General features: G+C 42.9%; 1 protein-coding gene across 1 annotated transcript in view; it reads right to left on the bottom strand.

Moving 5' to 3' along the window:
• Positions 1–19,130, bottom strand: part of CAPZA2 (capping actin protein of muscle Z-line subunit alpha 2) — a 41,797-nt gene extending 22,667 nt beyond the window's left edge. The window contains exons 1-2 of the mRNA XM_075014895.1: positions 19,035–19,130; positions 960–1,023 (exon numbers count right to left, since the gene is read on the bottom strand). Of these exons, the coding sequence (XP_074870996.1) occupies positions 960–1,023; positions 19,035–19,073 (103 nt within the window). The 5' untranslated portion in view covers positions 19,074–19,130. The remainder of the gene's footprint in view (positions 1–959; positions 1,024–19,034) is intronic.
• Positions 19,131–22,026: the final 2,896 nt, after the last annotated feature.

Below are 22,026 nucleotides of genomic sequence, written 5' to 3'. Positions count from 1 at the left end.
AGCTGGAGTATTGTGTCCAGTTCTGGGCACCGCAGTTCAAGAAAGATGTGGCGAAATTAGAGCAGGTCCAGAAAAGAGCGACAAGAATGATTAAAGGTCTAGAGAATGTGACCTATGAAGAAAGGCTGAAAGAATTGGGCTTGTTTAGTTTGGAAAAGAGATGATTGAGGGGTGACATGATAGTGGTTTTCAGGTATCTAAAAGGGTGTCATAAGGAGGAGGGAGAAAACTTGTTCTTTTTGGCCTCTGAGGATAGAGCAAGAGGCAATGGACTTAAACTGCAGCAAGGGATGTTTAGGTTGGACATTAGGAAAAAGTTCCTAACTGTCAGGGTGGTCAAACAGTGGAATAAATTGCCAGGGAAGGTTGTGGAATCTCCATTGCTGAAGATATTTAAGAATAGGTTAGATAGATGTCTATCAGGGATGGTTTAGACAGAACTTGGCCCTGCCATTGGGTAGGAGGCTGGACTCAATGGCTTCTCGAGGTCCCTTCCAGTCCAAGTATTCTATGATTCTATATATAAACAAGGCATTTTTCAGCAAGGTCAAAAAAACTGAAGCCTTTACTCTAGCTATATAATCTCTCAAAGCATGAGAAGTCAGCTGAAGCCTCATTTCTTTCACCATATCAAAACAGTATTAGCAGTGGTCAGTACTGCAGAACTGGCAATGGTGGCAAAGCAAGTTCTCATCCTCAGGAAAAAAGTTTTTCTCTTTGCAGTTAGAAGACACAGAGTCTGGGAACTTAACATTAGTTTGAAGCTCACCAAGCCAAGCTATGAAAGCAATTTATATCATTTCAGCAGCTAAGTAGATACTGAAGATAAGCAGCAGCATGAAATGGCCACGAAGGGTAAAAATAACAACAAGGAACATGCTAAGGTTGATAACTTTAAATAATGTATATTACTCACACACACACACACACCTGGAGCAAAGAAGCACAAAGATACTCACCATTGAACACCTCATTAAATTCTCCAGGAGGAGCATGAATGATGAACTTTGCTGCAACACGTACCTTAAATAAAAGAAGTATATTCATGTGTAAATATATATTTTATTTCTTTTTCGGTACAAAGCAAGTCTTCCAAAACAGTGTCCATGCATGCAAGTGAAAAAAATTAGTTCTACTTTGTACAGTTTTACTGTCCAAAATATGAAGTTTTTGACAATCCCACTATTCAATAAAATCCATATCCCAAAACTATTTGATTCAGCACAGAACAGGGACTAGGCATAGTTTCTAAGCATCAGGGACAACAGGAAGCGAGATTATCATTTGAAAGATAAGAGAAGGAATTCAGTAAGAAAGACGACCCAAGTTGCACAGAGCTTGCAATTCATAATGCATTTTGTAATTACTGTAAGGTCCTTTTGCAATGTCAAAGCCGGAGAAAAACCCTCTCTCTCTCTCTCTCTAAAGATAGGTCTACAAGTGGACAAAACAAAAGTCAGAGGGGTTTACACTTGCTCCCTCTGTCAAAAAAAAAAAAAAAAATCACATCCATGTTGGTGGCATCATCATTAACCACATAAGCAATGCACTGTGGGTATGTATCCTACAGTGCACTGTTTTGGTAAGGCAGAGCTGATTCCTGTGTATTTTGTGATTCCCTGAGTTCTCCCACAGCAGCCTCAGCTTCTAGAAAAGGCATCGTAAGTGGCTCTGTGACCTCTTAGTGCTAAAGAATGTCAAAGCAGCACAGCAATCTGTCCCTGTCACCCTGCAGCAGCAGTCTGCCTGCCACTGTGTTCCTAGTACAGGGAAGAACAGCAGCATCCCCACTTCTAAACTTTCTCCCTCTCACCCAGACCACTCTCACATCCTCCCCTCAAACTTCCCCCACACCCAGTCCTGCAACCTCTCCCACTCCAGGTCTCACACCCACATCCCTATCCTGCTCCCCAGCACACTTAACTCTTCATTTTTGGCCCCACCTCACAGCCTTGAACAGGGACCTCAAGAGTTAATCTGGCCTGTGGGAAATCCTGAACCTCTGTCTTCCCTCTCCTGACCCCAGGGAGAATGGAGCACAAGAGGAATGAGTTTTCAGTTACAGGCCACATCAGTGAAGGCTGTGAGTCTTTTTTTAGCTTCTCACCTTTGTGTGGCCCCAAATGATTTTTTTCTATGGGTCAGTGATGCCTGACACAAAAGAGATTCCCCACCCCTGCCATAAACAAAAGACAATGTTGAAACCTTTTGTTTTGGATATAAGGTAATATTTTACTTTATTTAAAATGAAGTGTGATAAACATGACATATGGGATAAGCTCTAAATACACTGACATAAGAGGATGTACCCATATTTTTATGTTCCTGCAGTCTAACATGAATCTTTCAGTGGTTAAGGTATTTAGAGATAAGCAAGCGCATTTTGTCATCATGGGTGGTTGGCTGGTGGTCTGAGGAAAGGTTTGGGTGGCCCATTGATCCAGAGCCCTGTGCTGGAACTGGGATCCTGCAGGACATGCTCCCATAAAAGCAGAACAATGTATTTGGTTGCAGGAGAAATTGGGTGAACAAAAAAGATCCTGACCATGGTAATTTAGGGGGAAAACAATAAATTTCTACATTTATCAAAAACACAACTGCAGCAATGTAAAGAAAGTATATTGTTGTTTTAATAAACACTCTGATAATTAAATTGAAGAGGGTAAAAAGATATATCTATTATAACACGGGTTAAAGACCATTGATTGTTTACTCAAGATTTAGCCTCTCCCAGTGGCAAAAATGGATCTAACCTGTTTCTATATTTTATATATAAAATACAATAACTGACTGTTGGGTTTTTTTTAACTAATGGGTAAAATCTTGCAGGCTATATGGGATCTGAGATATTTTATAGGTGGGAGTGGAATAAAAAAAATGCAAGAAACAAACAAACAATCTTGGTGAAGATGGGAGTGGATATTGTGGTACAAGAGCAGGTAACAAAAAAAATAGGCGTCACAATAGAGCCCCACGTGGGACTGACGTAGCTGTGCCAGTAGAAGCTCCTACGGCAGTGGTTCCCAACCTTTTCACTCGTGTCGACCCCCAATCATCCCCTCCCAAACCATCTGCAGATCCCCAAAGCCAATTCTAGCCACTATGTACCTTACTTAAATGAAAAAGGAAACCACAACAGATTTTCGGACAGCACTTAATAACATTTAGAAGATATTTAAAAACAACAGATTGTAAATTTGCAATTTATTTAAAATGTATACATTATGATCTTTTTATCTTTTTTTCTATAGGGCCCCTGCAATACCCTCACACACCCCCAAGGACCCACAGACTGCAGGTTGAGAACCACTGCCCCAGTGTATATGTAGTTCCACTGGCACAGCTTGCCATGTTTGTGCTGGTGGCTGGTATATACCACAGTTTTGCCAGTATACTATACTGTCAGTCTTTCACCAGTACAGTAACCCACTGGTATGTGCAATTTCCATTTGTGCTTACCTCGCATTAATATAAGTTCAGTGCAAATCGAAAGCGCTCCAGCCCCCAGCTCCTTTAGCTGGGGGGAAGCAGGGGAGACGCTTCTCCCCTGGCAGTGGGGCTTCTCCCCTGCTTTCCCCCAGCTGGGGAGAAGCTGAGCTGTGGCATCACCCACTGGGAGAGCCTGGTGGGCAGAGAGCTGCTGTGGCACAGTTTCTCCCACCTGGAAGAAACTGGGCCACCGTGTCCATCTGCCCGCCCAGCTCCCTCAGCTGGGGGAGCCAAGTAGAAGTCACACCTGACTCCCACAACCCCAGGGGAGCCAGGAGCCAGACTGCTACATGGTTCGCTCCCCCCAGACTTACGTGAAATTCAAGTTATGCAAGGGTGTGTGGGAGTGCGAGCCTCACCTAACACAGGGGATTACTGTAAAGCAATTCGAGTTTCAACAGAACCAAGCTATTTTAAAAAAAAAAAAAAAACAACTTGGATTGCAGAGATATAAAAAAGGAAACGTAACAATGCACTGAAAGTCTAAACTTGTTAACACTGAAGCAATTTTGTTTAGATATAACTGAGTTAACTGTCAGCATTTATTTAAAATATATAGTGTTAGCTCAGGAGTGGGCAATAAGCAGCCCATGAGCTGGACTCTGTTCACCAAGGTTAGGTCCTGGTGACCTGCCAGATGATTTATTTGCCTGAGCTTCTGCAGGTACATCTGTTCGTAGCTCCCAGTGGCCACAGTTTGCCATTTCTAGCCAATAAGGGCCGCAGGAAGCACTCCTGACATTTTAGCAATTTTCCAGACACAGATCACACTAGAAGATGAAAGTTAGAACAGGAAGAAAACACTATTTTAGCTTCTTAAAAATATTTTTGAATGTACTTTTCCAAAACAATATAAAGGAAAAGATACAAATATACTAAGCAGCATAACGAATTTGCTTTGCTTTGGTTCTTTTCTATTTTAAGATACAAACCACTATAAATTGACTCAAATGTTGACTTGTTGCTACTTAGTTCGAGTTAAACATTTGAGACAGAATTATTTGATTATTCTAGACAACATAAAGTTAACAATGCCACTTACAACAGAATTTCACACTTCCAGTAGAACTTCTATAATTTTGACAAGATTGGTTATTCAATAGTTTAAAAAGATGAAGAGATGGCTTAAAATTTCTTAAAGTAATTACAGATACTTTAAGAAGAGTGTAAAAACTAAGAACAAATCACTAATACACGTGCAACTCAAATTGATTTATTTCAAGAGTAAAAAATCTTCAGGTCTCACTTTGCATAAATTGTTTAAGTAGCAAATTCTTAATTTTTAGAATTTAAAATTCTATAATGAAAGAATTTAGATCACATTTAAAATATCTCATGATTAAAGCTCAGAAGTCCTTTACTTTTGAGACATTGTTTGTGTGTTGATGTCTGCAAACGTTAAGCAAAATTAAGAGACAGCAGTCCCCATATGACTTTAGTTGTTGAAAAGAACAGGTTTTACCATGTGTTGTCCAGAGAGAGAGTTTAAGTCATGTCAACCAGGCTACCCTAAATATACTTGGTGAAACATTCAATTCTGTAAAGGTTGGTAAGTTCTCTGCTTAGCCACTAGTAAAATTCACACTCACAGAATGCACAGATGAATCAGTTTTTGCATAGTTATGAAGAGGTCAGGAGATGTGGCTAACTGTAGTTATATAAATGCTAAGAAAAGTAGTATTACGTATCTTACACGAGAAAGATGGACATTTATAATCTTATTGATACCATCTGAAATAAAAGCTCATAAGACTGGTGCATTCAACTTTGTATCATATACTTAGTAAGAAAGGTAGCCTACCCTTTGCACAAGCAGTGTGCCTTTTTGTCTGCATGTGAAAGGTAGCTATCAAGTATTTTGCAAGGTCCTTTACCTACCATGCAGCTACACAGACATGCACCCTCACATGGTTATGTAGACCAGGGGTAGTCTATTTTGACTCTCAAGGTCCACATTTCTTGGTAAATATATAGTCAAGATCCAGACTCCTACCCAGTTCCACTCCCCAGCAAGAGTTGCCAATTTTCTAATAGATGAAAACGGAACACCGTTTCCCTTGCCTCTTCTTCAAAGCCCTGCTTAATATGTTCCACCCGCCCTAGTCTCTCAACCCCCAAATAAAAAGCAGTCAAGTAGCACTTTAAAGACTAGCAAAATAGTTTATTAGGTGAGCTTTCGTGGGACAGAACCACTTCTTCAGACCATAGCCAGACCAGAACAGACTCAATATTTACCTGTCTGCAGAGCGGGAGTGGAGGAGCTGATGTGAACCCTGCCCAGCTACCCAATCAGGGCACAGCAGGTGTCAGTTGCCAGAGAGAGACGTGCTGGGGGAGGGGGAGTAACGTTCCCTCTGAGGATTATCTTTTCCATTCATGTGCAGATTTTTTCCATCCACATGAGAAATATATTTTTATGTGCATTTTTTTAGTTAGGTGGGGGTGGAAGAACAGCTGTTGTGAGACATAGCTGTAACTAGTGTTCCATGTAAGCTGAGCCCTTGGCCAGCCTCCCAGGAGAGATTCAGGCGCCTCTGAGCTGATCAGCAGAGCACCCACCACTGCCTATAGATGGTAGTATGTGTTTGTATTGGTAGTGCACATTTGCATATGCCTTGATGTACATCAAATTTATTCTGCCCATGGATGGAAAAAACTAGAGGGAACACTGGCTGCAACTAGTGTGCTGGAGTCGGAGTGGGTAGTCAAAAATGAAAGACGGGGGGGGAAAATCACATTCTCACCAATTCTCATGAAGCCCAGAAGTAACACAGCAGGACCCCCTGGGCATGCTTGCATGGTGGGGTGTGAGAAAGCAACAGGGCAGCTGGCTGAGCTCCTCCAACCTCTCCCCCACACTTGGGGCTGCGCTGCTTTCTCTGCTACTGTCTCCGCCATAGCTTCTCACTTGCAGATGGTTTACAAAACAGACAGCAGCACTGGGACTCAAGCAGAAAGAAAGGTAAAAAAGCAGAGTGGGAAGACTCAGCCAGCTGCCCTGCTCCCTCCCCATATCTGGGACACAAAGAATACTGCCTCTGTTTCTGGAGGGTAATCCAGAAGCATTCAGAGAAATTTGGGGAGGGGAAAATGCATGATCCTGCATATCCCACCCACGTATCTCCTCTGCTGCCACATTTCATTGAAAAGCTTCTGTAAGTTTGGACCTGAACTGAAGACAGGCTATACCTCAATCCAATTTGTACACCATGCTAAAATCGGGAACATGCAATTTTAGGACTGAAATATACACAGCTTTCAAACAAACCTAAGAGGGAGAAAGGGGAGTACATATATTAAATGCCAAGAATTTTAATGAAGTTAGACTACTATATATTTAAAGCAGTTTTTTTACAAAATAGCCAAAAGGCTCTTCACCCAGAATTAACTGATATATAAAAAAAAACATCACTAGCTTTCTCTATTTGCAAATTCCATTTCATACTAGCAATAAATCAATAGTTCAGAGGGTGATTGTACTATTTTAGGCCTCGTCTGAACTATAGAGTTAGGTTGACAAGGCAGTTTAGGAGCAAAATTTAACTGTGGAGACTTTTCCATAATGACATAACTATCCTGCTGTGCCAAGTTAACTTAGCCTCCAGGTAGTGTCAATGTACATTCTGTATAGTTTATGTAAACTTACTGGCTTTCAGGACCCCTCCTCTAATGCCCCACACCAAAAGCACAATCAATACAAGAACTCCTAGAGAGGATGGGCACCTTTGACACAAGGAGCAAAGTGTAAACATGCACAAGCAATGTAATTACTGTGGTGGCTGCATGGCAATGTAAGTTAGGTCAAATAATGTTCTAATACAGACGGCCTTAGAAATGCTTTGTTTTCAGATATATCTTCACTCCATCCACCAACTCTTCTCTCAAGGCATGTTATTAATCAACCAGAAATGCACTGACTGAGCCCATTGCTCTACTTCCTCCTCAACTAGAATTTGGAGGGAGGGTTTTGTTTTTTTTTTTTTTAATAAGATGAGATGCTCCAAACCACTACTCTTCCTGCCTCTGGCCACATCGGAAACTGACATTGGTTGAAAAGACAGGCCTTCTGCAATTTACATGCCCATATATGGTCCTAAGTATATGCAAGCTAAAATGCTATTGCAGCAACTCTGAGAAAGTCAAACTAGAGTACTAAATATAAAATACACTACTCCTGCTAACCAGCCAGCATTCAGCTACAAAAATTAGGAAGCAGAACTTTAAAAACCTTGTTTATAGAAAATCTAAAAGACTTCATAAGAACAATATGGCTTCAGTCTCCACGTTATCTGCTATACCGACAGTGCTTTCTATAAGTTACAGAGAGAGAGACAATAGTACAGACAGTAATACTCTGAAGTTTAAGCAAATATGTTTTAATGTAATTCCATATGCTGTTACCCTCCCCTCTGATGCCTGGATCCCTTCTTTTGTCACTCACATTCACTCAGTCATTTCCAGTTATGTCGTGAACTCTTTGGGGCAGGAAACCTCTCCTTCTGTTGTGCACGCACCACATCCTGCATAGCAAACCTCCAATTCCAAGTGCCACTTTGGACATTACCATAATACAAATCAATAAATGTATGTTACGTTTTGTGATTAAGAAGATTCCTCAAGTTTGCATCACAACTATTATGATAGTAGGAAAAAACATCACAGTACTTGTCAGAAGTGAAAAAAAAAAAAAAAAGTGTTTTGCTATGACTTTTCAGAACCTTGCCTTTAAATGGAATTTTCTTGAAAGGTTCTAGTTATTTTAAAGCTGTAGGTTTTGGTTTCTAAACAAGCCCAGACCTGGCCAAACATTTCCAGGATCAACATTTAGCTGTTTGGAATGGATTTCCAGGATCAGATACTGAAAGGTCACACTGAATGTTACATAAAAAAAGTTAATTCAGATTTCCAGTCTACAAAAGGGACTGTCAGAAGAGCAATACAGGTTGAACCTCTCTAATTCAGCATCCTCAGGTCCTTAACCCATGCCAAACGAGAGAATTTGCCGGACCATGGAGGTCAATACTGTCAAGCAGCATTACCAACACTTACTGGGCTCTCAGAAGACATTTAGGGGAAGTTACAGCTAAAGAACAGGATAGAACACATTACCAGGACTGGTGGCTAGGGAAAAAAAATAAATAAAAATAAAAAACATATGTGACCACAAGAAACTTGGCTTTACATAATTTTAATTTTCAAAAGTACACACTAGCCACACATCAGGGTTCTTTCCATGATTCAGCCACACAAAGGGCAGGATGAGCATGACACCCTGAGTGAGGCATGGTGGCAGGCTGGAAATGCTCAGTTCAGAAAAAGTCAAACAGAAGCAGATCATATTCAACAAGGAAGTAATGGGGTTTTATTTTCCAATAAGAACTCGAGCAGAAAAGCTTAGTTCATAAAGATCATGCTTTTTGCTCAGCTGAACTTGTGACTTGTAGGTACCCCTCCTCACACAACCAGAAGTCAGACATATTTGGTGGAGAATCATACTTCCAATGGCAGATCTTTGAAGGCTTCATGCAGAGTTCATATTCAGACATTGAAGAGAAGCACTCAAAGCAGACAGGCACTTGTAAGTATTTGGCAAGGACAGAAGCATATTCAACCAAATTTTTTTTGTGTCCACTAAGCTTTTAAAAAAAACCCATTCAAACACTCATGTAGAACAGAACCACCAACTATCAAATAATCATTCCTTTACATAAATAGTGACGAGGCAGAAATTGGAAAGTTTACCTTCAATAAAGTTGTAACTCTTACTGCCTGAAGTCCCACTGCCATCTTCTCTGCCACCAACATTTCCCAGGAAATTGAACAATGCGTCCACATGGTTTAGCTGCAGACTAAAATCTAGTCACAGGCTACTGTGCCTTCTTATCATAGCGTCATCACCATCAGCCATGAGCTCAGTGCCTGTTGGTGTCCAATGCCTCCCTTATTATTTCCTTCCATCTTTCCCTGTCCAGCATGGAGTGGCTTAGTTTCTGTAGACTAGCTCCACACCAACCTACTATAACATCATCTACCCATTCCCTGGGGGGGTCTGCTTCTCCAATCAAACCGTCCATTATGCCAAACACCAGGGTCCTGTTTTTTTATTCACCATTCATTCTGCAAATATACCTGAACAGCAGTAACGTGCATTGTACAACCTTCTGCAGTAGGTTCTCTTTTGGCTGTATCTTCCTATATAAACTCCTTGTTTGTGACCTTCTGCATCCATCCTAGTCTCAGGATCTTTCTAGAACAACTCCTCTCAAAATGCCAGTATTCTTCTCTCTGAATCTTTTATCATCATCCATGTGTCACATCATTACAACATGCTGCTGAGTACACATAGTTGCAAGGTGCTTAGTTTCATTCCTAAGCTAATCACTTTGCTTCTCCAGATCTTATCCATCACCTTCAAAAATCACTCTTGCTTTCGCTATACTTTCTTACAGTCTACCATATATCATGTTGCTCCCCAAATACATGAGCTTCTCTATGTTCTCTAGTTCTATGCCCGACACTGACCTTCCTTCCTATTTCCCTGTCTTCAAATATCATTGTTTTTGTTTTGATGTTCAGTCAGCCTGTACTGCTTCCCTTCCCTGTTTAGCACCTGCACCATTTTCGCTAGTTTATCTTCATCTTCCCTGATGATAAATATATCACCCACAAACCTCAAGTTGTTAATTCTTATCCCGTGTGCAGATATCCCTTCTACCTCTTATCTGATCTTGTCCATCTCTCTCTAGGTGTGTGATGAAGATATTCAGCAATAATGGGATCTCCTTGTCTCACACCTCTAATCATTCTAAACCAACTTCCCAACCCTCCACACCTTCTCACCACTGCCTCCGCATAGCCACTGATATCCTTCAACCGTATAAATCTGCTATCCGCTCTATACAACTACAACACCGCCCAAGTCACTTTCTGATCTGTAATGTCAAATGCCTTCTACAATTGCTTCATCCATTTTCAGATGTTCTTTTAATCAAGCTTTTTCTGGTATCAGTCTTAGTGCCAATACCTGATGTATGGTACTTCTCTCTCTCCTAAACCCTGCTTGCTCATCTGCTGAATGTTCTATCTGCGATCTCAGTCTCTTCATCAGTATCATCATCAACACCTGCCTAGATGACTCGTTAGGGCAATCATTCTGTAGTTCTTGCACTCCAACATGCTTCATTTCTTATGTATGATCCCTAGCACAGATCTTGTCCACTCCTTAAGTGCCTTCTCTTCATTCCAAGCTCTATTACATAGTCAGTGTATTACCTGAATCATACTTTCTCCTCTGTATTTGATCATCTCTCCCGTGATCTTATTTCCAGGGCTCTTGCTGTTCCTTAGTTGTTTCAGTGCTCTTTCTACTTCCTCCTTCCAAATATCCGTCTCACTCAACGTACAGTGAAGATGTCTTTCAATTCTTCAATCAGTCTGAGACACTTGCATCCAACTGCTTTGTACAGAGCAGCACAATATTTCATCCATCGCTGCACAACCTTCTCCTTGTGCATGAGCACCTCATCATTCTCAGCTTTGACTGCCATCTGCTTCGGCTGCCACTTCCTATTGATATTCCTAATCATTTTATACACCTTACTGGTCTTACACCCACCGTAATAGCTCTTTATATTTTCACACTGCTCCTCTACCCATTTTGCCTTACCCATTCTGGCCGCAATCCTTACCTTGTTGCATTTCGTTCTATGCTGTTGTTCTGCCCTCTCGAAAACATCCGTTTTCATATCATCCCTGATCATAGCTTGCCATTTGTTAATACAAATGAACACAGACTAAACCAACACAAACAAAATGGGAACCTTCAAACATTCCCTACTTGTACCATGGACAATGGACTGAAAAAATGTTATGTGTGGATCCCACCCACTCAGACCCATTCATATGAAGCAGTTTAGCTCACCTAAATTCTTCTTGAAAGCTGTTCAGAATTAGCTGGCCAGTTCTGATGGAGAAATGGGTTACTGTGACTTGACTACCTATAGCAGATCCCAGTTGAACACTGACATTTGAGAAACAGGTGGGACAGAAATGTTGCTTGCGACTCACCAGGCTGACAGCTTTTGTCATTTGCGGTGATGCATGGAAAAAAGTTTCATATTTGCATTGCGTATCTATTACATATTTTGGAGTGTGTCTGAGCTATGTTTGTTCAAGAACTCCTCAAACTGACAGAGCTACAACCATGAAATTTGATATGTAGCTTCCTCTTACCCCAACTTAAATCAGTGTCAAGATTTGGTTGTGCTTGGAAAGTGGAAAATGCCTGAAATCCCAGGATTTCCCAAAATATGGAAAGGGAGGGGTGAAGCACAATATACAGTTGACCCATGACTTACACATAGGTTGCATTCCTGGGCACAAATCAGAACCCGGCTGGGGAGGGGCCTTGCCACCTTTAGGTCCCCCCGGTCCTAGCTGCACCTAGCTCCCTGCTCCCGTGGGAGACAGGCGGCGAAGTCGAAACTGTGCAAGTTGTGGTCTACTGTACTTCAAACTCACCACTGGGAGCAGCGAGTATAGGGACAGCAATACAGCAGAGTGACCACTGGGGAGCAGCCACACCAAGAAAAGAGTGACCACGCAGAGATGGAGTTCTCTGCAGTAGAGATAACTGCCCCTCTAACTACACCCCCACTCCTCAGCCACAGTGCCATGCAGCAACAACCTGCTGCCTCCCTGTAACTCCCACACACAATTAGCCTCTAATCATTTGCATAAACCCTATCCTTTTTCCTTTTAAATTTCCAAATAGGAAAAACCCTTATTTCACTTAAATACCTGAGCAACACCAGGTCGATTTGCTAGTAAATAACAAAATACTCTTGATTTTGTAAACTTAAGTTTTTGTTTGAATACTCCAAAGGGTTTTATTTGCAAAGATGGCTCTGCTTCTGCCTTTTAATGATAAGCACATCCTAGAATCCTTCACCAACTGCTAAATCAAATCCTTTAAGTGAAGATAACTAAGGAGCACACTGATATATGTTTTGGGCCAATCTTGCAGGAGAGACTTCGAACAATTACCCGTTTTTCCTACTGTGAGTTAACAAGGGAGTGTTCATTACTGGATCAATGGAACACAGCAGGAAGCATGTACTATAATCTAATTAACCTCCCTTCTGGGGAGAGGAGGTTGAAGAAGCCTGAAAACAGCAAGGAGACAAAAACAGCAAAATGCAAATCCTTTGGTCAAAAATAAAGTGTTATACCTAATTGTGACATACTGGAAAAACTGCCAGATTCTATGGCCACAGAATATCTGCTCACAAGGCCTCATCTGAGATAAATGGAGCATTTCACACTTGTTGCATTTAATGTCTAAATGTGCAGACAACATAAAACAATTAAACCTTAAAAGATAGGAATAAATTACAATCTCTCCAACCTGATGATCTAGAAAGAAATCTGAATGAAGCCGAAGGAGAAAAAAGCTAGTGAAACCTATATGTTGAGAAACTCTGCCAAGTTGCTCTCAGCTATTCCAGACTATCATACCCTTTTTCAGGAGTCTGGTTTGTCTTGTATACCTCTAAGCATGATCTCACTTAAAAACAACTTGTTTAAATCAGACAAAAATTAAGAAGTGTAATAGCACCGTATTCTTGAAAAAAAATCACTTCCCCAGCGAACAGTCACAGAAAGGCAGTCATGTTAGTCCATATCTTCCCCTGGGGAGGAGACCGCATAGTGCAGAGAAGGATCTGGGCAACAGTTGCCGAAAAAGAGGAAGTGCCTCTAGGACTCATGCATAACAAGGATAGGCTGCTTTTGAATGACCTATTTCACTCTCAATTCTCCGTGGGCAGCAGACAATGGCACGTGGAGGAGGATCTGGGTAGCAACAGGGCAGAGCAAACGGGTCTGTCCCACGAAAGCTCATAAGAACGGCCATACTGGATCAGACCAAAGGTCCATCCAGCCCAGTATCCCATCTGCCGACAGTGGCCAATGCCAGGTGCCCCAGAGAAGGAGAACAGAAGACTATGATCAAGTGATTTATCACCTGCCATCCATCTCCTGCCCTTGTTCTGAAGGCTAGGGCACCATACTTTATCTCTGGCTAATAGCCATTTATGGACCTAACCTGCAAAAATTTATCAAGCTCTTTTTTAAACCCTAATAGAGTCCTGGCCTTCACAGCCTCCTCCGGCAAGGAGTTCCACAGGCTGACTGTGCGCTGTGTGAAGAAAAATTTCCTTTTATTAGTTTTGAACCTACTACCCATCAATTTCATTTGGTGTCCCTAGTTCTTGTATTATGGGAAAAGATAAATAATTTTTCTATATTCACTTTCTCCACACCATTCATGATTTTATATACCTCTATCATATCGCCCCTCAATTGCCTCTTTTCCAGACTGAAAAGTCCCAGTCTCTCTAGCCTCTCCCCATATGGGACCCGTTCCAAACCCCTAATCATCTTAGTCGCCCTTTTCTGAACCTTTTCTAATGCCAATATATCTTTTTTGAGGTGAGGAGACCACATCTGCATGCAGTACTCAAGATGTGGGCGTACCATAGTTTTATATAGGGGAAGTATGATATCTTTTGTCCTATTATCTATCCCATTTTTAATAATTCCTAACATCCTATTTGCTTTACTAACTGCCACTGCACACTGCGGGGATGTCTTCAGAGAACTATCCACTATAACTCCAAGATCCCTTTCCTGATCTGTCGTAGCTAAATTTGACCCCATCATGTTGTATGTGTAATTTGGGTAATTTTTTCCAGTGTGCATTACCTTACACTTACCCACCTAATAAACTGTTTTGCTAGTCTTTAAAGTGCTACTTGACTGCTTTTTGTTTCAAGATCCTACCTGTTTGCACCACCTTCTAGTCACATATTGAGACTTCAGGCGATTAGCACAATCCAAATGGTTTCTGAGCTTACCCTTGTTGCTCTCAGACACTCCAAGAGGCATATCCTTCCCTCACGAGTTCAGTTTTGCCTTGGCAACATTTCCAGCTACCGCTTGTACACAGAACAAGAAATCAAGCATGATACTTTCTGAATTGGTACTACTACTAAACCCTCTTATTTGTGCGGCAGACAGACAGGCACTTCATTATATCAAAACCAGCACAGAACCTCATTGTATTACTCGCTTCTTACTTCTCTGCATTCCAGGCGCACCTTTCTACACTGTTTGTGGTGGGAGGAACAGCTCAGTGGTTTGAGTGTTGCCTGCTAAATCCAGGATTTTAAGTTCAATCCTTGGGTGGGCCATTTGGGGGTCTGGGGCAAATGGATTTAAAATAAATAAAAAAAAAAAAACCTGTCAGAGATGGTGATAGGCCCTGCTGTGAATACAGGGAAATGGACTCAATGACCTCTTGAGGTGCCTTCCAGCTCTATGGACATACATATATATTCATCAGGATTATGCCTATACTTCTGCAAATAAACACTCATCCCACTAAGCATCCTGTATCATGAAGATCACTGGCAGCATGACTAGTACATGACCCTAGCCAGTTTCACTCAAATGCATCACACGGAAAGCTTCCTGACAGGCAAAAGTGTGAATATTTTGATCTGTGTTCACACATGATTTATCTTCAATACCATCAAAAGAATCCCTCAAAATGCAGGCTACCAAGTCTGAAGCTGACCACACTTTAGCTTAGAAAAAAATAAAACTTGTTCTGACATCCATAGGAAGTGACAATGGCAGACAACTTTGACTAAACCATCACCATACCCATTTAGAAAGCTTAGTCTTAAGTCTCATCTAGAGATCACATGTAGTAAGAGTTCTACTTGAGTAAACTGTAGGTTTAAGATGTTTTGCTTAATCAGGGGAAAAATACATTAGATACGTGTAATGTAAATTTGAATATTTGCCTTGAATATGTTCAATATATTCATAAGTGGTTTGAAAAATGTGGTAAACAGCAATGTTGCAAAATCTGCAGAATAAAAAAAACCCACTCAAGATGGTTAAGCCCAAAGCACATGTCAAAGAGTTAAAGGGATTTGTAAAAATTGGGTGGCAAGGCAACAAAATGACAGGTGAAATCCAATGTGGATAATGCAAAGTAATGCACACTGGGAAGAATTTCATTACACGTGCAAAAAACGATGGAGTCCCAAATTAGCTATTACCACTCAAGAATGAGCAGGGAGTCATTATAAATAGTTCTCTGAAAATACCCATTCAGCCTACAATAGTCAGAAAAACTAACACAATATTAGGAACCACTAGGAAAGAGATAGCTAACAGGAAGAGATACGTTGGAATCAGAAAAGAAACAGAAAAGGGAAACAAAAATTATTTGCGGGGGAGAGTTTCATTATGAGGAGACATTTAAATACTAGGACTTTTCAGCTTGGATAAGAGACAACTATGAGATCTGTAAGGCCTCGAATAGTATGGATAAAGTAACTATGGAAATTTTATTTTCTTCTCATTACTCAAAAACTAGGGGTCACCCAACAAAATTAACATGTAATTAATATGTTTAAAAAAATCATAGTGGAAGTACTTCTTCACATATCACACAGTCCACCTATATAAGTGCTACAGAAAAAAAGATGCTCTATAAACTTTAAAAACTTTCATCTGGGAAGCCTAATCTTTCAAAAAGAATACTCATGGAAGCAGTAATAGGTTATGATGTGTACTGGACCCCGCTGCTTTTAAAGGAAGGACAAATAGAGCATCTGATTAAACCCAAGGGAACCAGAACAGGTTTATTTGCCCCCTTTATACAAACTGGAAACTGTCACATACCTCAGCACTTTGTTTTCACACCAGCCTACTTTTGCAAATGACTTTCAATACTAGCCCCCTTTTTTTAGTATTGCTCAACCAGGCACACTCCAGGACATGGAAAAGAATACATTCACCCATGACAATCAGAATTTTGCACAGGTGACAGGGTTGAGTGGGTGCCAGGAAGTCACTTCCTCCAGCTTCTGAAGAAAGGAAGACACTCAAATGCCACTCATTTTGCAAGACAGACAAGAAGCAGAAAGCCTCTAAGGCTGTGGCTCCGCTAGCCCCCTCCTTTCGAAAGGGGGATGCTAATGAGCTACTTCGGCAGATGCCAATGAGACACTGCCATGAATATGCAGCATCTCATCAGCATAACAGCAGCCACACAAGTTTCAAAAGTGCTGCTTTCTAAACGCATGCTGCTCATGTAGACAGTGGCCTTTTGAAAGGACCCCTGGATTTTGAGTGTCCCTTCTTCCCATTTAGTTTCCAGGGGGTCCTTTCAAAAGGACTCTGTTTACACAAGCAGTGTGCATTTCAAAAGTGGCACAGCCGCCATTATGCTAATGAGGCGCGGCATATTCATGGCAGTGTCTCATTGGCATCTGCTGAAGTAGCTCCTTAGCATCCCCTTTTGAAAGGGGGGAGCTAGTGTAGCCATGGCCTAAGTCAGTGGTTCCCAACCTGTTCACTAGCGCGGACCCTAATCCCGCCTCCCCCAACCATTCACGGATCCCATCAAAGCCAATTCTAATTTATTTTTATCTTCCCCATGGACCTCCTACAATAATCTTGCAGACACTCAGGGATCCGTGGACCCAAGGTTGGGAACCATTGTTCTAAGCTGCCAACACATTTTAGGAGGCCACAGTAAACAAAGGCACTCCACTTCTCCATAAATGACTGGGACAGAGAGACCCAAACCAAAACTAAGACAAGGAAAAGGGTTAAACCATTTGAATAAGAATTAGTAGGAGGCATAGGACTTCATCATGTCCCAGAAACTCTGTAGTCCTGAATGAGCCCTACAATGGTGGGTATTAATTTACAGCAGTGGCATGCATGTCACTTATTTCACAAGCCCACAATCTATTACTGAGAAAGGAATACAGATTTCGGGATTTGTGTACATTTGGAGGAAAAGAACAGAAATCAGAATTGCAGCGAGAGATCTTAAAACGGCATTAGATTGTAGATATTAGGGAAAAGAGCCTAGACTATATTAATTGGATTTGCGGGGTAGAATCTTATTTCCTCTACCTAAATGAAGATATGGCAATGTAGTGGCAAACAACAATAAGTATTTCTCAGCCTGATAAATGTTTTCAAATTTAATCCCAGGCATGCAACTATTTCCCTATTTTAAAGCAACTTTTTCCGCACAAGGTTTGGATGAGTATATCCAACTTCAAATTTGTATTTTACCTATTCTGCTGATTTTTGAGATTACAAGCATGCAGTACTCAGTGAACTAAAGGGGAAAAACTACAACCTTAACGTCTTTGCCCTGAGACACTACAACTCACTCTGCTCTGGTGCTAGTCTACTACACCTCTCACTATTCAAACTGACTTTAGCCACCTGCTTCTGAAATCTAGTCCTGGGCAAGCCTCATATGGAGGAATACTCCCACATTAGAATTAACATGTAGCCATTTAAAAAAGGCTTCCCTTTAATTTCAAGGAAATGTACAAACTCTCAATTCTTTAAAATCGCCCACACTTTGAGTTGTCTCCACAGTTTCATCAGCCTAAAAGCCTACATGTATTAGAGATGAGTGATAGAGTTATATAAGGACATGAGAACCATATATCACCATCATGTTGGCACATCACCACACCACCCTGCCTCTAAGGCCTCCTTTTCCTCTGACAACTGCAAGGAGCCTCTGTCCAACAGACGAAGGACAGATATAGAGAAGCAGCTTTAACACTTGGATTTTACAAGAGGCCCTTCCCTAAAGCATCACTTTAGGAAGTTATTTTCAAGCCACAGAGACCAAGTGAGTAAAGAAAAATTTCACATAGCCAGGGGAAAACTTATAAACCTCTTGCTGATCCAACCCTCTGCCTCCAGGGAGGGCAGCTGGGGTCTGTCCTTATAAGTCATCCCTCAGCATATAATCTGAATCCCCCACCCGCACACCCCTAACAATGCCGTAAAACAGCAGTCACGTTGCACTTCAATAGACTAGCCAAATGATTATTTCATATAGGTGATGGATCTCCATTCCAAACGGACGGCGGCAGATGATACACACCATGTAAAGAGTCTCTCCCAACCTACAAGAAGTCTCCCTTTATTTTATCCAGGGGAGCCCCTAGTGACACCACCCCGAAACCAGCCCCAATGGTCCCCCTTTCTACAATGAGGGCGGGGAGGGAGACCCTTGGCTCCGCCCTTACGACCCACGCCCGGAGAAAGGGCACTGCCAGGCAAGCCGCTGGCCCAGGACGACAAGGGCCCGGCTCGCTCCCCCCACGCCCCGATCAACATGCGGCAGCCGCCCCAGGCGCGGACCGGACGGGCTCCGGAACGGGTAGGGGAGATGAGGAAACCAGCAGCACCTGAGGCCGAGCCGCCTGGGCCGGACAGGCGGCCTCGCCCAGCGGACACCGGATCCGCCCCCAGCCCGGCGCCTGGGGCCTATTTTCAGCCCTCGGACCGTACAAGGCGCGACGGAGAGGCCCCCGGCCGGTCCCGCTGACAGCGCCGGGGAAAGAGGACAATACAAACGCCGCCGCACGCAGCACGAGCCCCGCCCACTCCCCTGCCCCACTGGGCCGCCCGGACCGCCTTACCTTCTCCTCATCCGAGAGCTGCTCCTCCAGGTCCGCCATCTTTCCGTGAGACCAAGAAGAGCGGCCACTGGCAGGCTCCTCCTTCCGGCAGGAAAGGCGGGGCTGCTCTCCCGGCGCCTTCCCCGCGCGGCCCGGGGGCGGGACCAGGCTCGGCCAACGGCAATGGCGCGTGTGCGCGTGCGCGTGCGCGCGCGGGAGCGGGGCGTAAAGAAGACGAGCCCTAGCTCGGGGTGCGGCGTGTGAGCCTTTCTTTGGGGCGGGGCCGCAAGAAGGCGTGTGGCTGGTCGGTGCGGGCTCTGCAGCCAGTAGCCTTTGTACCCGCTGCGGCCAGGGCCAGATGCAATAGGGTGGTGAGTCCCACCCTTGTCACTAGGGCGGCTCTGCAAGCGCCCCCTCCCCCGTACCGTTCAGGGATCCCCAAACACCTCCTCAGCGCATTCACTGCTCCCCATCAAAGCAAATTCTAGCTGCTAGGTACACGTTATTAAATGAAAACCAGAATTTGGGAGCACAACACTACTGGAAGATATTTAAAAATAAGTGATTGTAACTTTGCAATTTATTTAAAACTTTTTTCTATGGTCATTTTTATTCATCTTTTATTTTTTCACAGACCTCCTGCAATACTCTCAGGGTCTGTGGACACCAGCTTGGGAATTACTGCATTAGGGAAAGGACAGAGCTGGGCACTTAAAAGAGGAACAGATGTGAAGAGGTGGATCTCTCCCACGGAGAGCTCATCAGCTAATAAATTGTATTGGTAGTATTTAAAGTGCTACATGACTTTTTTTTCTTTTTTGTTTTGTGACTACATACTGAGTTGTCGTCAGAGAACTGTCCACAATGAGTCCAAGAAAGTGGTAACAGCTAATTTAGGCCCTGTCCTTTTGTATGTATAGCTGGGATACCAGTTTCCAGAAAGGACAAGGAAAGAGTTATAATAACTCATCGTTCTGGCAGGATTTTCCTCTCTCCAGTCAAGTGCACAAGCAGTAGGATTTCCTAGAAAGGGAAACTGCTCAGAATGTGGTACAGAGGGCTGACTGTGACCACAGACACTGGGAAACATTACAAAGAGGAGGATGCAAAGGGAGTTGGCTGCTCCTCCTGCTAAATAGTCACTAACATGTCTCGACAGTTGTTCCACAGATATCTATACCTCTCTAATATGTTATCAGCAGTAACATGATACACATGGTAACATGACTGATCTTAGGGTTTGGCAATAGCAGGAAAGCTGCACAGGAGATGCCCATACATAACTCTTAAGTTGCACATAGTTCATTGTTGGCAACAAACTGGGCTGCATTTTCACAGTGAAAAAGCTGCTCATGAAGCAGGTCAGTAGCAAACTCTTGTCTATAGCACCTGCATTACTGCCAGGCTGCAGTGCATGACCCAGAATTGGGTGAGATAAAACAGCCAAGGCCTCACCAGTGCTGAGTATGGCAAGGCAATTGTCTCCAATGCATTACATATCTTCTTGGTAGTCTGTGGTGTCCGGTGATGATGTCTTGACCTTGCACAGGCTCATCGGTTGTGGACTCACGTGGCGGAGGAGTCCAAGCCTTGAACGGCATGGGCATTCACCATAGGGTGAATTGTCCTGGCTCTGTCAGCGTGGCTGCTGCTGTTGCTTTCCTCCTCTCACAAGCATCAATCAGGTGTATCCATTGCTGCTTTTCAAAGTTGTCATACGTGTGTCATACAAGAGAACGCCAGCCTGTTCAGTCTTCTGCATGGTGTTCTAGCTGCTTTGGCTTTAATCCAGCATGAGCAATGTTAGCCTTCATGCAGTCTTTGTACCTCTTGTGAGGCCTACCTTGATTCCTTTTGCCCCGGGGGAGTTCACCGTAGAGGAATTGCTTAGGGATTCTTGACTCCTCCATTCGTATGATGTGCCCTGTCAAGCGAAGCTGAGCTTTCAGAATCATGGCTTCAGTGCTTGTGGTTCCTGGTCTGTCAAGGACTTCCAGGTTTGTGACTCAGACCTGCCATCAAATGTGCAGTATTGACCTCAGGCTGCATGTGTGGAAGTGCTCCAGCAGTTTCACATGTTTTCTGTACAAGGTCAAGGTTTCACATCCATACAGGAGACTAGTCAGGTCTACAGCCTTGTACGCTTTCAGTTTAATGGACTCTCGGATATTGTGCTAATTCAACACTTGCGCTCTCAGACGTCCTAGTGCCCGGCTGGCCTGGCAGATTCTGGCATTGATTTCTTTGTCAAGGGGGACATCATTGGCTATCATGCTGCCAAGGTACTTGAACTCATCCACTGTTTTTAACTCTATTCCTTCAATAAATATTGAAGAGGGGAGAACAGCAGATGGAGCAGGCTGAAACAGTACCTCAGTATTTCATAGGCTGATGGTCAAACCAAAGAGGGGAGTGGCTTCAGCAAACTTGTTGACGACAAGCTGGAGATCAGATTCCTTGTGTGCCATAAGTGCACAGTCATCAGCAAAAAGAGCTTCAAGGATGAGCTTCTCAAGGATCTTGGTTTTAGCATTCTGATGACGAAGGTCAAAAAGTGGCACGTCAAGCGTGTTCTTTATGTAGACTCCATGGTCCAGATCCCTAACTGTGTGGCTGAGGATGCACGTGAAAAAGAGGTTGAACAACACTGGGGCCAGCATGCAGCCTTGCTTCATGCCATTGGATATCTCAAATGGATCTGAGGACTTGCCATTCAAAAGAACAAAGCCAGTCATGTCATAGTGGAACAGGCGTATGAGGTTAACAAACCTTGGGCAGCTGAACTTTGACAGGATAATCCACAGGGCTCCTCTGTTGACAGTGTTGGTCAGATCTATAAAGACAGCATATAGATGCAAGTTCTGCTCTATGCACTTTTCCTGGACCTGACGAACAGCAAAGATCATGTTTACGGTGCTGCGGCCTGGGCAGAAACCACATTATGCCTCTGGTAGGTTCTCCTCTGAGATGCTGATGATCAGACAGTTGAGGATGACTTGAGCTAAGATCTTCT

Source organism: Carettochelys insculpta, chromosome 1 (genome assembly GCF_033958435.1).
Source record: "Carettochelys insculpta isolate YL-2023 chromosome 1, ASM3395843v1, whole genome shotgun sequence".
In the NCBI taxonomy this organism is placed as follows: Eukaryota; Metazoa; Chordata; order Testudines; family Carettochelyidae; genus Carettochelys; species Carettochelys insculpta.
Note: the sequence above shows the minus strand (reverse complement) of the source record. Positions and strands in the feature narration are given on the sequence as shown.